This window comes from Oncorhynchus masou, unplaced genomic scaffold (genome assembly GCF_036934945.1).
Source record: "Oncorhynchus masou masou isolate Uvic2021 unplaced genomic scaffold, UVic_Omas_1.1 unplaced_scaffold_1682, whole genome shotgun sequence".
NCBI classification, from domain to species: domain Eukaryota; kingdom Metazoa; phylum Chordata; class Actinopteri; order Salmoniformes; family Salmonidae; genus Oncorhynchus; species Oncorhynchus masou.
The window spans coordinates 21,885-40,504 of NW_027006961.1; the positions used below are offsets into that span (position 1 = coordinate 21,885).

An 18,620-nucleotide genomic window follows, 5' to 3' on the forward strand; every position below is an offset into this window, starting at 1 on the left:
CTGAAAATCGCAAATAAAATTAAAATAATGCGTTTGCTCTCAAGCTTAGCCTTTTCTTAACAACACTGTCATCTCAGATTTTCAAAATATGCTTTTGAACCATAGAAATTGACTAATTTGTGTAAGAGTATGCAAAGCTAGCATAGCATTTTGTGTAGCATGTAGCACGCAACATTTTCACAAAAGCCAGATAACCAAATAAATAAAATCATTAACTTTGAAGAGCTTCGGATGTTTTCAATGAGGAGACTCTCAGTTACATAGCAAATGTGCAGTTTTTCAAAAAATATTATTTGTGTAGGACAAATCGCTCCGTTTTGTTCACGTTTGGCTATGAAAAACCCTGTATACAGTTATAGCCTGAAGCTCATTAGCATAATGTAACGTTAACGATTTCTGAAAATCGCAAATAAAATGAAAATAATGCATCTGCTCTCAAGCTTAGCCTTTTCTTAACAACACTGTCATCTCAGATTTTTTAAAATATGCTTTTGAACCATAGAAATTGACTAATTTGTGTAAGAGTATGCAAAGCTAGCAATGCATTTTGAATAACATGTAGCACGCAACATTTTCACAAAAACCAGATAACCAAATAAATAAAATCATTTACCTTTGAAGAGCTTCTGATGTTTTCAATGAGGAGACTCTCAGTTACACACCAAATGCGCAGTGTTTCCTGAAAGCGTCTGTGTGTAGGAGAAATCGTTCCGTTTTCTACATTGCGCCTGGCTACTGAAACGAACCGAAAATGCAGTCACCTACAACGTAAAACTTTTTCCGGATTAACTACATAATATCGACCGAAACATGGCAAACGTTGTTTGGAATCAGTCCTCAAGGTGTTTTTTCACATATCTCTTCATTGACATGCAGTTCGTGGAAGCTTGCTTTACTCTCTGTATTGTTTGGAAAAATACTGGCAGATGACTTTTGCGCACCAATTTCGGCGCAGGACACCGGGCGGACACGTGGTAAATGTGGTCTCTTATGGTCAATCTTCCAATGATCTGCCTACAAATACGTCACAATGCTGCAGACACCTTGGGGAAACGACAGAAAGGGCAGACTCATTCCTCTTGCGTTCACAGCCATATAAGGAGATCATGACAAACAGAGCCTCAAAAATCCTTGTCATTTCCTGGATGCCATCTCATCTTGGTTTTGCCTGAAGCTCACGTTAAAGGGCACGCACAGAGAAGATCTTTGTATTTCTGGACACGTCAGAGTGTTTTCTTTCGAACAGTAGCAATTATATGCATAGTCGAGCATCTTTTTGTGACAAAATATCTTGTTTAAAACGGGAACGTTTTTCATCCAAAAATGAAATTGCGCCCCTAGAGTTCAAAGAGGTTAAAGGGTTAGTGGGTTGAAGGGTTAGTGGGTTGAAGGGTTAGTGGGTTGAAGGGTTAGTGGGTTGAAGGGTTAGTGGGTTGAAGGGTTAGTAGGTTAAAGGGTTAGTGGGTTAGTGGGTTGAAGGGTTAGTGGGTTGAAGGGTTAGTGGGTTGAAGGGTTAGTGGGTTGAAGGGTTAGTGGGTTGAAGGGTTAGTGGGTTGAAGGGTTAGTGGATTGAAGGGTTAGTGGGTCTCAATCTCCTCCCTCTCTTCTAACCGGCATAGGTCCATGATTACATCATGTCCACAAAACCATGTGACCTGTGCCTAGAGACTATGGCTGAGTCCCCAATTGCACCCTATTCCCTATACACAGTGCCCTGGTCACTAGTAGTGCACTAGTATATCCCATTTTGATCTGGGGACAAAGTAGGCTACAGCCAAGGCTCAGATGTCTAGAAATAGAAGGAAACCGTTTCCTCCTGAGTGAGTTTCTGTTTGTGTGTCACGGCTTCTGTAAAAATGCTGTGTTTTTGCAACAGACATCTGTCAAGATGTCAATGCCAAAAGAAGGCTCCCTCACTGACTGTACAGAACCAACAGCTCTCAGTCCCAGTATTCTGACTGTACAGAACCAACAGCTCTCAGTCCCAGTATTCTGCCTGTACAGAACCAACAGCTCTCAGTCCCAGTATCCTGACTGTACAGAACCAACAGCTCTCAGTCCCAGTATCCTGACTGTACAGAACCAACAGCTCTCTGTCCCAGTATCCTGACTGTACAGAACCAACAGCTCTCTGTCCCAGTATTCTGACTGTACGGAACCAACAGCTCTCTGTCCCAGTATCCTGACTGTACAGAACCAACAGCTCTCTGTCCCAGTATTCTGAATGTACAGAACCAACAGCTCTCAGTCCCAGTATTCTGACTGTACAGAACCAACAGCTCTCTGTCCCAGTATTCTGACTGTACAGAACCAACAGCTCTCAGTCCCAGTATTCTGACTGTACAGAACCAACAGCTCTCTGTCCCAGTATTCTGACTGTACAGAACCAACAGCTCTCAGTCCCAGTATTCTGACTGTACAGAACCAACAGCTCTCAGTCCCAGTATTCTGACTGTACAGAACCAACAGCTCTCAGTCCCAGTATTCTGACTGTACAGAACCAACAGCTCTCTGTCCCAGTATCCTAACTGTACAGAACCAACAGCTCTCTGTCCCAGTATCCTGACTGTACAGAAGCAACGCCTCCAGATAAATGTATCTTAACTAACTCACCAATTATGTCATAGTAGTGTAATTGGCCCTTGAACCTGTGAAAGTACTGGTGTGGCCCCCAGCTCTCGGCATCCCCCCTACCTCACAAGGACCCAGTGCTGCCCTGTAGTACAATAAACATCCCTCTTATACCTCACAAGGACCCTTTAGTACAATAAACATCCCCCTTATACCTCACAAGGACCCAGTACTGCCCTGTAGTACAATAAACATCCCCCTTATACCTCACAAGGACCTAGTACTGCCCTGTAGTACAATAAACATCCCCCTTATACCTCACAATGACCCAGTACTGCCCTGTAGTACAATAAACATCCCCCTTATACCTCACAAGGACCCAGTACTGCCCTGTAGTACAATAAACATCCCCCTTATACCTCACAAGGACCCTTTAGTACAATAAACATCCCCCTTATACCTCACAAGGACCCAGTACTGCCCTGTAGTACAATAAACATCCCCCTTATACCTCACAAGGACCCTTTAGTACAATAAACATCCCCCTTATACCTCACAAGGACCCAGTACTGCCCTGTAGTACAATAAACATCCCCCTTATACCTCACAAGGACCCAGTACTGCCCTGTAGTACAATAAACATCCCTCTTGTACTTCACAAGGTTAATGTTGCAGGGTTTCTCTGCTGCCATACCAGCCCTGCTAACACACCTACTACACTGAGAAACCTGTGAGTGTGACCCATGTCAAACAAATGCAGCTGGATGGATCCGATATATCAGGTGTTTTATGTAACATTGTGTGTGTGTGTGTGTGTGTGTGTGTGTGTGTGTGTGTGTGTGTGTGTGTGTGTGTGTGTGTGTGTGTGTGTGTGTGTGTGTGTGTGTGTTTACAGCGGAGGGCAGAAACGGAGGGTGTCTCTAGGAGCAGCCTTACTTCAAAACCCCCAGTTATTGATTCTGGATGAACCCACAGTCGGGGTGGACCCTGTGCTGAGAGCCAAGTATGTACTGCACACACACACACGCACACACACACACACACACACACACACACACACACACACACACACACACACACACACACACACACACACACACACACACACACACACAAAACCTTCTACAACAATTCACCTGCTTCACATTTCCCCTTTTACATCCAATATAATGCATGTCACATACAGTCTGAAGATAACAGAGTAGTTTATGAACAACACTCTGTCTCCAACAGTCTGAACCTGTCAAACACACTCTCTGCCCCTCATTACAGAATCCATTTTGTCTCTCATTCAGAATGACTGTTGGAAGTATCTGGGTGTATAATCTGATTGTGTAATGGTACCAGTGCTCTGTTACAAAGCCCAGCCAAATCAGTCCAGTCAGGGTAATCCCAGGCAGGTCATTAGGCTAAGGCTGTGTGTCAAATGGCACCCTATTCCCTTTATAGTGCACTACCAGGGCTCATAGAGCTCTGGTAAGTAGTGCCCTTTATAGAGAATAGGGTGCCATTTGGGACCATAGGATGTTGCCCCTAAACTGAGTTGTGTCATGTGTCCCTGTAGGATCTGGCAGCATCTAGTAGAGATTGTGAAAACTGGAAAAGTATCAGTCGTCATCACCACTCACTACATAGAGGAGGCCAGGCAAGCCAACGTGGTAAGATACAGTCTATATACATGATAACTACCTACTGATAGACACTACATAGAGGAGGCCAGGCAAGCCAATGTGGTAAGATACAGTCTATATACATGATAACTACCTACTGATAGACACTACATAGAGGAGGCCAGGCAAGCCAACGTGGTAAGATACAGTCTATATACATGATAACTACCTACTGATAGACACTACATAGAGGAGGCCAGGCAAGCCAACGTGGTAAGATACAGTCTATATACATGATAACTACCTACTGATAGACACTACATAGAGGAGGCCAGGCAAGCCAACGTGGTAAGATACAGTCTATATACATGATAACTACCTACTGATAGACACTACATAGAGGAGGCCAGGCAAGCCAACGTGGTAAGATACAGTCTATATACATGATAACTACCTACTGATAGACACTACATAGAGGAGGCCAGGCAAGCCAACGTGGTAAGATACAGTCTATATACATGATAACTACCTACACATAGACACTACATAGAGGAGGCCAGGCAAGCCAACGTGGTAAGATACAGTCTATATACATGATAACTACCTACTGATAGACACTACATAGAGGAGGCCAGGCAAGCCAACGTGGTAAGATACAGTCTATATACATGATAACTACCTACTGATAGACACTACATAGAGGAGGCCAGGCAAGCCAACGTGGTAAGATACAGTCTATATACATGATAACTACCTACTGATAGACACTACATAGAGGAGGCCAGGCAAGCCAACGTGGTAAGGTACAGTCTATATACATGATAACTACCTACTGATAGACACTACATAGAGGAGGCCAGGCAAGCCAATGTGGTAAGATACAGTCTATATACATGATAACTACCTACTGATAGACACTACATAGAGGAGGCTAGGCAAGCCAACGTGGTAAGATACAATCTATATACATGATAACTACCTACTGATAGACACTACATAGAGGAGGCCAGGCAAGCCAATGTGGTAAGATACAGTCTATATACATGATAACTACCTACTGATAGACACTACATAGAGGAGGCCAGGCAAGCCAACGTGGTAAGATACAGTCTATATACATGATAACTACCTACTGATAGACACTACATAGAGGAGGCCAGGCAAGCCAATGTGGTAAGATACAGTCTATATACATGATAACTACCTACTGATAGACACTACATAGAGGAGGCCAGGCAAGCCAACGTGGTAAGATACAGTCTATATACATGATAACTACCTACTGATAGACACTACATAGAGGAGGCCAGGCAAGCCAATGTGGTAAGATACAGTCTGTATACATGATAACTACCTACTGATAGACACTACATAGAGGCCAGGCAAGCCAACGTGGTAAGATACAGTCTATATACATGATAACTACCTACTGATAGACACTACATCGAGGAGGCCAGGCAAGCCAATGTGGAAAGACACTCACTCTGTCACACACAGTCTTGTCAAATGCTCCTCTGTGAACGCTGTGCCTTGTTTATCTGTTGTCATAAGAGGAAATGGGAAACAGACACAGCTTAACTGACCGTCCCTCCTCAAATACTTTATGAGCAGGCAATTATCAGGTCCCCTCTGCTGAGAAACAATGGGTCCTTTGGTAGTTCCTGTCGTTCTTCTGTGTTTTACCGTTTTAGAAAGGGGGGAGAGGTGCACTATGGGTCTGCGTGTGTGTCACAGCATCAATGGTCTGGTTGTCTTCAATCAGAACACACTATTCCAGTTGTATACACTATTCCAGTTATATACACTATTCCAGTTTTATTCCAGTTATATACACTGTTCCAGTTATATACACTATTCCAGTTTTATTCCAGTTATATACACTATTCCAGTTGTATACACTATTCCAGTTATATACACTATTCCAGTTTTATTCCAGTTATACACACTATTCCAGTTATATAAACTATTCCAGTTGTATACACCATTCCAGTTATATACACTATTCCAGTTAAATACACTATTCCAGTTGTATACACTATTCCAGTTATATACACTATTCCAGTTATATACACTATTCCAGTTTTATTTCAGTTATATACACTATTCCAGTTGTATACACCATTCCAGTTATATACACTATTCCAGTTGTATACACCATTCCAGTTATATACGCTATTCCAGTTATATACACTATTCCAGTTGTATACACCATTCCAGTTATATACACTATTCCAGTTGTATACACCATTCCAGTTATATATGCTATTCCAGTTATATACACTATTCCAGTTGTATACACTATTCCAGTTGTATACACTATTCCAGCTGTATACACTATTCCAGCTGTATGGCCCTCACCATGCTCTGGATGAAGAGGAAAGACCCCAGCTGGGCCCCGAAGTGAGAGGGCCAGGAGGTATGCGGTCAACAATGCTTGACTCAGGGAGGAGGACGCCCCTGCCATGCATAGTCCCATGGGATGTTGGCTATCAACAACAAGGCAACTCCTATGACTAATTGGGAATGGGACGCAAGCGTAGGATTGATCACCCTGTCGCTGGCCGCCTTTGGGGAGGGTGTATAGTGTGAAAGGCCGAAACACCCTAGGAACCAAAGGTACACTACTGACGATGCGCTCCCCAAATTTCACCACGTTCACTGTTTATTAACTCTTGGAAGTGCTTGCACAACGGATAGTAACATCTCATCCTGTGTTCTTGGAATCACTATTCCAGCTGTATGGCCCTCACCATGTTCTCCATCAGACTAGTAGTGTTCATTCCCTATCCTGACTGGTTCAAAGTCTAATGCCTAGGAGCTACTGCTCTGTAAATCTACAGATTAGGTTACTGTAAAACCTTTTTCCTGGTTTTCCTCTGAGATGATGTTTGTTTCTGAGCAGCCTTTTTCCTCAGTGAGGAAATGAAATGTGATAGAGTGGTGAAGGGGACATGAACTACTGTCCTGAGGGATGTTTTGGTCCTGTACCACATGAACTACAGTACTGAGGGATGTTTTGGTTCTGTACCACATGAACTACAGTACTGAGGGATGTTTTGGTCCTGTACCACATGAACTACAGTACTGAGGGATGTTTTGGTCCTGTACCACATGAACTATGAACTACAGTACTGAGGGATGTTTTGGTTCTGTACCACATGAACTATGAACTACAGTACTGAGGGATGTTTTGGTCCTGTACCACATGGACTACAGTACTGAGGGATGTTTTGGTCCTGTACCCCATGAACTACAGTACTGAGGGATGTTTTGGTCCTGTACCACATGAACTATGAACTACTGTCCTGAGGGATGTTTTGGTCCTGTACCACATGAACTACAGTACTGAGGGATGTTTTGGTCCTGTACCACATGAACTACAGCACTGAGGGATGTTTTGGTCCTTGTACCACATGAACTACAGTACTGAGGGATGTTTTCGTCCTGTACCACATGAACTACAGTACTGAGGGATGTTTTGGTCCTGTACCACATGAACTACTGTCCTGAGGGATGTTTTGGTCCTGTACCACATGAACTCCAGTACTGAGGGATGTTTTGGTCCTGTACCACAAGAACTACAGTACTGAGGGATGTTTTGGTCCTGTACCACATTAACTACAGTACTGAGGGATGTTTTGGTCCTGTACCACATGAACTACAGTACTGAGGGATGTTTTTGTCCTGTACCACATGAACTATGAACTACAGTACTGAGGGATGTTTTGGTTCTGTACCACATGAACTACAGTACTGAGGGATGTTTTCGTCCTGTACCACATGGACTACTGTACTGAGGGGATGTTTTGGTCCTGTACCACATGAACTACTGTACTGAGGGATGTTTTGGTCCTGTACCACATGAACTATGAACTACAGTACTGAATACTACAGTATTTACATGCCTTATTTGTTCATATCTGCTTAGAGCTTCATTTGAGCAAACTGGTTGTTTAAGATCCATATGCTTGCTCATATTGTATTCTTAACAGATTCATGAACAAATTCATGAGCAGATTCATGAACAGATTTCGTGAACACATTTCATGAGCAGATTCATGAGCAGATTCATGAGCAGGTGGAAAAAAACACGAGACAGACATTTAGACAACTTCTACCTACTGTACTACATCCCCTCTGACCTATTACCACGAGACAGACATTTAGACAACTTCTGCCTACTGTATTCCCTCTGACCTATTACCACGAGACAGACATTTAGACAACTTCTGCCTACTGTATTCCCTCTGACCTATTACCACGAGACAGACATTTAGACAACTTCTACCTACTGTATTCCCTCTGACCTATTACCACGAGACAGACATTTAGACAACTTCTGCCTACTGTATTCCCTCTGACCTATTACCACGAGACAGACATTTAGACAACTTCTACCTACTGTACTACATCCCCTCTGACCTATTACCACGAGACAGACATTTAGACAACTTCTACCTACTGTACTACATCCCCTCTGACCTATTACCACGAGACAGACATTTAGACAACTTCTGCCTACTGTACTACATCCCCTCTGACCTATTACCACGAGACAGACATTTAGACAACTTCTGCCTACTGTATTCCCTCTGACCTATTACCACGAGACAGACATTTAGACAACTTCTGCCTACTGTACTACATCCCCTCTGACCTATTACCACGAGACAGACATTTAGACAACTTCTGCCTACTGTATTCCCTCTGACCTATTACCACGAGACAGACATTTAGACAACTTCTACCTACTGTATTCCCTCTGACCTATTACCACGAGACAGACATTTAGACAACTTCTGCCTACTGTATTCCCTCTGACCTATTACCACGAGACAGACATTTAGACAACTTCTACCTACTGTATTCCCTCTGACCTATTACCACGAGACAGACATTTAGACAACTTCTACCTACTGTACTACATCCCCTCTGACCTATTACCACGAGACAGACATTTAGACAACTTCTACCTACTGTATTCCCTCTGACCTATTACCACGAGACAGACATTTAGACAACTTCTGCCTACTGTACTACATCCCCTCTGACCTATTACCACGAGACAGACATTTAGACAACTTCTGCCTACTGTATTCCCTCTGACCTATTACCACGAGACAGACATTTAGACAACTTCTACCTACTGTACTCCCTCTGACCTATTACCACGAGACAGACATTTAGACAACTTCTACCTACTGTATTCCCTCTGACCTATTACCACGAGACAGACATTTAGACAACTTCTGCCTACTGTATTCCCTCTGACCTATTACCACGAGACAGACATTTAGACAACTTCTACCTACTGTATTCCCTCTGACCTATTACCACGAGACAGACATTTAGACAACTTCTGCCTACTGAACTCCATCCCCTCTGTCCTATTACCACGAGACAGACATTTAGACAACTTCTGCCTGCTGTATTCCCTCTGACCTATTACCACGAGACAAGACATTTAGACAACTTCTGCCTACTACATCCCCTCTGACCTATTACCACGAGACAGACATTTAGACAACTTCTGCCTACTGTATTCCATCCCCTCTGACCTATTACCACGAGACAGACATTTAGACAACTTCTACCTACTGTACTACATCCCCTCTGACCTATTACCACGAGACAGACATTTAGACAACTTCTACCTACTGTACTACATCCCCTCTGACCTATTACCACGAGGCAGACATTTAGACAACTTCTGCCTACTGTACTACATCCCCTCTGACCTATTACCACGAGACAGACATTTAGACAACTTCTGCCTACTGTATTCCCTCTGACCTATTACCACGAGACAGACATTTAGACAACTTCTACCTACTGTATTCCCTCTGACCTATTACCACGAGGCAGACATTTAGACAACTTCTGCCTACTGTACTACATCCCCTCTGACCTATTACCACGAGACAGACATTTAGACAACTTCTGCCTACTGTATTCCCTCTGACCTATTACCACGAGACAGACATTTAGACAACTTCTACCTACTGTATTCCCTCTGACCTATTACCACGAGACAGACATTTAGACAACTTCTGCCTACTGTACTACATCCCCTCTGACCTATTATCACGAGACAGACATTTAGACAACTTCTGCCTACTGTATTCCCTCTGACCTATTACCACGAGACAGACATTTAGACAACTTCTGCCTACTGTATTCCCTCTGACCTATTACCACGAGACAGACATTTAGACAACTTCTGCCTACTGTATTCCCTCTGACCTATTACTACGAGAAAGACATTTAGACAACTTCTGCCTACTGTACTCCCTCTTACCTATTACCACGAGACAGACATTTAGACAACTTCTGCCTACTGTATTCCCTCTGACCTATTACCACGAGACAGACATTTAGACAACTTCTACCTACTGTATTCCCTCTGACCTATTACCACGAGACAGACATTTAGACAACTTCTGCCTACTGTATTCCCTCTGACCTATTACCACGAGACAGACATTTAGACAACTTCTGCCTACTGTATTCCCTCTGACCTATTACTACGAGAAAGACATTTAGACAACTTCTGCCTACTGTACTCCCTCTTACCTATTACCACGAGACAGACATTTAGACAACTTCTGCCTACTGTATTCCCTCTGACCTATTACCACGAGACAGACATTTAGACAACTTCTACCTACTGTATTCCCTCTGACCTATTACCACGAGACAGACATTTAGACAACTTCTGCCTACTGTACTCCCTCTGACCTATTACCACGAGACAGACATTTAGACAACTTCTGCCTACTGTATTCCCTCTGACCTATTACCACGAGACAGACATTTAGACAACTTCTGCCTACTGTATTCCCTCTGACCTATTACTACGAGAAAGACATTTAGACAACTTCTGCCTACTGTACTCCCTCTTACCTATTACCACGAGACAGACATTTAGACAACTTCTGCCTACTGTATTCCCTCTGACCTATTACCACGAGACAGACATTTACATCTGAGTAATTTAGCAGATGTTGTTATCCAGAGATGGAACAGTTCTCACTTCTCTATTGTAGCCAGTTCCATTGTCCTGCTGAACCACTAAGGCAGAAGTGAAAGTAGTGTGAAGTGCATAGTACTGTATTCTGCATTTAGCTTCTCACACTCAACACAGATCTGATGGAAACACACTGATAAGACTCTCTATGTTCCAAATGGCACCATATTATTATTATTATTATAGTGCACTTCTTTCTACTAGGACCCATAGGGCTCAGGTTAAAAGTAGTGCACGAAATAGGGAATAGGGTTTCATTTGGAACACAGGGGGTTCCTTGTACCACCCGTGTAATGAATTCAGACTGTATTTAGGGCACATTCTATCACCACAAAGTGTGTTCTAGTCTACAGGTCTACCTCTGTGTTCTAGTCTACAGTTATACCTCTGTGTTCTAGTCTACAGTTCTACCTCTGTGTTCTAGTCCACAGTTCTACCTATGTGTTCTAGTCTACAGTTCTACCTCTGTGTTCTACTCTACAGTTCTACCTCTGTGTTCTACTCTACAGTTCTACCTCTGTGTTCTACTCTACAGTTCTACCTCTGTGTTCTAGTCTACAGTTCTACCTCTGTGTTCTAGTCTACAGTTCTACCTCTGTGTTCTAGTCTACAGTTCTACCTCTGTGTTCTACTCTACAGTTCTACCTCTGTGTTCTAGTCTACAGTTCTACCTCTGTGTTCTAGTCTACAGTACTACCTCTGTGTTCTACTCTACAGTTCTACCTCTGTGTTCTACTCTACAGTTCTACCTCTGTGTTCTAGTCTACAGTACTACCTCTGTGTTCTAGTCTACAGTTCTACCTCTGTGTTATATTCATCCATAAGAACTCATGGCTTCATTATAAACACCTTGTTGGTCATCAGTTTGTCAATGGCCCAATGCAGATAACAACATCAACAAATACCTAATTCGACCTAATACTTTCTACTAACCCGGAGAGAATAATCTAACTATTGATAACTGAGATCAGATCGTAATTTAACTGTAATTGCAAGAACGCTTACAAAACAGAGTTTCAATTTAAATACTTGTGAGGTAACAACAACGCTCACTAACTTAAAATGAAAACTATAAGAAGACAATAACATGTGAGAGAAATAACCTACCTTGGTTAAATGACAGCCTGTGGTAAAATCAGGGTCTAATAGAAAGGAAGAAATCACTAAAAACATGTGGACAGAAATCTGTTCAGAGAGCTGAGAAACAAGGTCATCTCCAGCTACAAGGTCATCTCCAGCTAAGACAATCAACAGACAACTTCTTCATAAATGAGGTGAAAGGTGATTTGGAAAAACGGACAGTTTCACAGGAAAGACACATTTAAGGGAGATATACAACTGGAAGGTGATGGAAGATTGATAGAGGATAGCTACTCTCTAGCCACTATTTTAATCATGTCTTTATTCAGTTTACAGTGAGCAAGTTATGTATCACCCAATGTGGTGAATTTTTCACAATGTTTGATATGATTCCAACTACTGAATCAGGCCCCTTTCTCAGTAAATACAAGGCTCCAGTGTTCACAGAGAGAGAAAACCAACAAGGACATAGGTGACATGATGACTGGGCCTGAGCCTTCACCACCTGACGTTAGTGATATAATTATACCATGAGCAGATATCTCTCCTGTCACACTAAGACCTGTCCTACAGGAACATTCATGACTAAGGCTCTTTCTTAATCTTTCCTTGATTCCTCACATCCTCTCTCCTCCTTCCTCAACTCCATTGTAAATAACCCTGCTGTTTTCTATCTCTCCAGGTGGGTCTGATGAGGAATGGCCGACTGTTGGCCGAGGGACATCCAGAAACCATGATGAAACAGCACAATGCACCAGTGAGTACCGTACAACAGAGTGGACTGCTGACGGAGTAGACTGCTGACGGAGTGGACTGCTGACGGAGTGGACTGCTGACGGGGTGGACTGCTGACGGAGTGGACTGCTGACAGAGTGGACTGCTGACGGAGTGGACTGCTGACGGAGTGGACTGCTGACGGAGTGGACTGATGACGGAGTAGACTGTTGACGGAGTAGACTGCTGACGGAGTGGACTGCTGACGGAGTGGACTGCTGACGGAGTGGACTGCTGACGGAGTGGACTGCTGACGGAGTAGACTGCTGACGGAGTAGACTGCTGACGGAGTGGACTGCTGACGGAGTGGACTGCTGACGGAGTGGACTGCTGACGGAGTGGACTGTTGACGGAGTAGACTGCTGACGGAGTGGACTGCTGACGGAGTAGACTGCTGACGGAGTGGACTGTTGACAGAGTAGACTGTTGACGGAGTGGACTGCTGACGGAGTAGACTGTTGACGGAGTAGCCTGCTGACAGACTGGACTGCTGACAGAGTAGACTGCTGACAGAGTAGACTGCAGACGGAGTGGACTGCAGACGGAGTGGACTGCTGACGGAGTGGACTGTTGACAGAGTAGACTGTTGACGGAGTGGACTGCTGACGGAGTAGACTGTTGACGGAGTAGCCTGCTGACAGACTGGACTGCTGACAGAGTAGACTGCTGACAGAGTAGACTGTTGACGGAGTGGACTGCTGACGGAGTAGACTGTTGACGGAGTAGCCTGCTGACAGACTGGACTGCTGACAGAGTAGACTGCTGACAGAGTAGACTGCAGACGGAGTGGACTGCAGACGGAGTGGACTGCTAATAGAATTTACATCTATCAGTGTTGAGGTCTAGCATTTTTGTTGGCTAATAGTGTTGTTAGCTTTGTGAAATGTTAACGACTAACAGTGTTGACCCCAAACAGTGTTGTCGACTTACCATTTTAACCCTTGACTTTTGTCTTTGTGTCCAGTTATTTTTTTCTGTCTGCTAACAGTAACCCTTTATCACCACTAGACAACAGTCCTGCTGACATTAACCCTTTATCACCACTAGACAACAGTCCTGCTAACAGTAACCCTTTATCACCACTAGACAACAGTAACCCTTTATCACCACTAGACAACAGTCCTGCTAACAGTAACCCTTTATCACCACTAGACAACAGTCCTGTTAACAGTAACCCTTTATCACCACTAGACAACAGTCCTGCTGACAGTAACCCTTTATCACCACTAGACAACAGTCCTGCTAACAGTAACCCTTTATCACCACTAGACAACAGTAACCCTTTATCACCACTAGACAACAGTCCTGCTAACAGTAACCCTTTATCACCACTAGACAACAGTAACCCTTTATCACCACTAGACAACAGTCCTGCTGACAGTAACCCTTTATCACCACTAGACAACAGTAACCCTTTATCACCACTAGACAACAGTCCTGCTGACAGTAACCATTTATTACCACTAGACAACAGTCCTGCTAACAGTAACCCTTTATCACCACTAGACAACAGTCCTGCTGACAGTAACCATTTATCACCACTAGACAACAGTCCTGCTAACAGTAACCCTTTATCACCACTAGACAACAGTCCTGCCAACAGTAACCCTTTATCACCACTAGACAACAGTAACCCTTTATCACCACTAGACAACAGTAACCCTTTATCACCACTAGACAACAGTCCTGCTAACAGTAACCCTTTATCACCACTAGACAACAGTCCTGCTAACAGTAACCCTTTATCACCACTAGACAACAGTCCTGCTAACAGTAACCCTTTATCACCACTAGACAACAGTCCTGCTGACAGTAACCCTTTATCACCACTAGACAACAGTAACCCTTTATCACCACTAGACAACAGTAACCCTTTATCACCACTAGACAACAGTCCTGCTAACAGTAACCCTTTATCACCACTAGACAACAGTAACCCTTTATCACCACTAGACAACAGTAACCCTTTATCACCACTAGACAACAGTAACCCTTTATCACCACTAGACAACAGTAACCCTTTATCACCACTAGACAACAGTAACCCTTTATCACCACTAGACAACAGTAACCCTTTATCACCACTAGACAACAGTAACCCTTTATCACCACTAGACAACAGTAACCCTTTATCACCACTAGACAACAGTAACCCTTTATCACCACTAAACAACAGTCCTGCTAACAGTAACCCTTTATCACCACTAGACAACAGTCCTGCTAACAGTAACCCTTTATCACCACTAGACAACAGTCCTGCTAACAGTAACCCTTTATCACCACTAGACAACAGTAACCCTTTATCACCACTAGACAACAGTCCTGCTAACAGTAACCCTTTATCACCACTAGACAACAGTAACCCTTTATCACCACTAGACAACAGTCCTGCTAACAGTAACCCTTTATCACCACTAGACAACAGTCCTGCTGACAGTAACCCTTTATCACCACTAGACAACAGTAACCCTTTATCACCACTAGACAACAGTAACCCTTTATCACCACTAGACAACAGTCCTGCTAACAGTAACCCTTTATCACCACTAGACAACAGTAACCCTTTATCACCACTAGACAACAGTCCTGCTAACAGTAACCCTTTATCACCACTAGACAACAGTCCTGCTAACAGTAACCCTTTATCACCACTAGACAACAGTCCTGCCAACAGTAACCCTTTATCACCACTAGACAACAGTAACCCTTTATCACCACTAGACAACAGTAACCCTTTATCACCACGAGACAACAGTAAATCAAATCAAATCAAATCAAATTTATTTATATAGCCCTTCGTACATCAGCTGATATCTCAAAGTGCTGTACAGAAACCCAGCCTAAAACCCCAAACAGCAAGCAATGCAGGTGTAGAAGCACGGTGGTTAGGAAAAACTCCCTAGAAAGGCCAAAACCTAGGAAGAAACCTAGAGAGGAACCAGGCTATGAGGGGTGGCCAGTCCTCTTCTGGCTGTGCCGGGTAGAGATTATAACAGAACATGGCAAAGATGTTCAAATGTTCATAAATGACCAGCATGGTCGAATAATAATAAGGCAGAACAGTTGAAACTGGAGCAGCAGCACGGCCAGGTGGACTGGGGACAGCAAGGAGTCATCATGTCAGGTAGTCCTGGGGCATGGTCCTAGGGCTCAGGTCCTCCGAGAGAGAGAAAGAAAGAGAATTAGAGAGAGCATATGTGGGGTGGCCAGTCCTCTTCTGGCTGTGCCGGGTAGAGATTATAACAGAACATGGCCAAGATGTTCAAATGTTCATAAATGACCAGCATGGTCGAATAATAATAAGGCAGAACAGTTGAAACTGGAGCAGCAGCACGGCCAGGTGGACTGGGGACAGCAAGGAGTCATCATGTCAGGTAGTCCTGGGGCATGGTCCTAGGGCTCAGGTCCTCCGAGAGAGAGAAGGAGAGAATTAGAGAACGCACACTTAGATTCACACAGGACACCGAATTGGACAGGAGAAGTACTCCAGATATAACAAAATGACCACAGTCCCCCGACACATAAACTACTGCAGCATAAATACTGGAGGCTGAGACAGGAGGGGTCAGGAGACACTGTGGCCCCATCCGAGGACACCCCTGGACAGGGCCAAACAGGAAGGATATAACCCCACCCACTTTGCCAAAGCACAGCCCCCACACCACTACACAGTAACCCTTTATCACCACTAGACAAATCAAATCAAAATCAAATTTATTTATATAGCCCTTCGTACATCAGCTGATATCTCAAAGTGCTGTACAGAAACCCAGCCTAAAACCCCAAACAGCAAGCAATGCAGGTGTAGAAGCACGGTGGCTAGGAAAAACTCCCTAGAAAAGCCAAAACCTAGGAAGAAACCTAGAGAGGAACCAGGCTATGTGGGGTGGCCAGTCCTCTTCTGGCTGTGCCGGGTAGAGATTATAACAGAACATGGCCAAGATGTTCAAATGTTCATAAATGACCAGCATGGTCGAATAATAATAAGGCAGAACAGTTGAAACTGGAGCAGCAGCACGGCCAGGTGGACTGGGGACAGCAAGGAGTCATCATGTCAAGTAGTCCTGGGGCATGGTCCTAGGGCCGCGGTTCAGTTGAAACTGGAGCAGCAGCACGGCCAGGTGGACTGGGGACAGCAAGGAGTCATCATGTCAGGTAGTCCTGGGGCATGGTCCTAGGGCTCAGGTCCTCCGAGAGAGAGAAGGAGAGAATTAGAGAACGCACACTTAGATTCACACAGGACACCGAATTGGACAGGAGAAGTACTCCAGATATAACAAACTGACCCCAGCCCCCGACACATAAACTACTGCAGCATAAATACTGAAGGCTGAGACAGGAGGGGTCAGGAGACACTGTGGCCCCACCCGAGGACACCCCGGACAGGGCCAAACAGGAAGGATATAACCCCACCCACTATGCCAAAGCACAGCCCCCACACCACTGGAGGGATATCTTCAACCACCAACTTACCATCCTGAGACAAAGCTGAGTATAGCCCGCAAAGATCTCCGCCACGGCACAACCCAAGGGGGCGCCAACCCAGACAGGATGACCACATCAGTGAATCAACCCACTCAGGTGACGCACCCCCTCAGGGACGGCATGAGAGAGCCCCAGCAAGCCAGTGACTCAGCCCCTGTAATAGGGTTAGAGGCAGAGAATCCCAGTGGAAAGAGGGGAACCGGCCAGGCAGAGACAGCAAGGGTGGTTCGTTGCTCCAGAGCCTTTCCGTTCACCTTCCCACTCCTGGGCCAGACTACACTCAATCATATGACCCACTGAAGAGATGAGTCTTCAGTAAAGACTTAAAGGTTGAGACCGAGTTTGCGTCTCTGACATGGGTAGGCAGACCGTTCCATAAAAATGGAGCTCTATAGGAGAAAGCCCTGCCTCCAGCTGTTTGCTTAGAAATTCTAGGGACAATTAGGAGGCCTGCGTCTTGTGACCGTAGCGTACGTGTAGGTATGTACGGCAGGACCAAATCAGAGAGATAGGTAGGAGCAAGCCCATGCAATGCTTTGTAGGTTAGCAGTAAAACCTTGAAATCAGCCCTTGCTTTGACAGGAAGCCAGTGTAGGGAGGCTAGCACTGGAGTAATATGATCAAATTTTTTGGTTCTAGTCAGGATTCTAGCAGCCGTATTTAGCACTAACTGAAGTTTATTTTGTGCTTTATCCGGGTAGCCGGAAAGTAGAGCATTGCAGTAGTCTAACCTAGAAGTGACAAAAGCATGGATTAATTTTTCTGCATCATTTTTGGACAGAAAGTTTCTGATTTTTGCAATGTTACGTAGATGGAAAAAAGCTGTCCTTGAAATGGTCTTGATATGTTCTTCAAAAGAGAGATCAGGGTCCAGAGTAATGCCGAGGTCCTTCACAGTTTTATTTGAGATGACTGTACAACCATTAAGATTAATTGTCAGATTCAACAGAAGATCTCTTTGTTTCTTGGGACCTAGAACAAGCATCTCTGTTTTATCCGAGTTTAAAAGTAGAAAGTTTGCTGCCATCCACTTCCTTATGTCTGAAACACATGCTTCTAGCGAGGGCAATTTT

At 44.2% G+C, this 18,620-nt stretch overlaps 1 protein-coding gene across 2 annotated transcripts in view; it reads left to right on the forward strand.

The window, feature by feature from the left end:
• Positions 1-18,620, forward strand: part of LOC135531962 (ABC transporter G family member 20-like) — a 55,093-nt gene that overhangs the window by 15,844 nt on the left and 20,629 nt on the right. For both annotated transcript variants that reach the window (XM_064959649.1, XM_064959650.1), the window contains exons 5-7: positions 3,467-3,574; positions 4,136-4,229; positions 12,971-13,045. In XM_064959649.1, the coding sequence (XP_064815721.1) occupies positions 3,467-3,574; positions 4,136-4,229; positions 12,971-13,045 (277 nt within the window). The remainder of the gene's footprint in view (positions 1-3,466; positions 3,575-4,135; positions 4,230-12,970; positions 13,046-18,620) is intronic.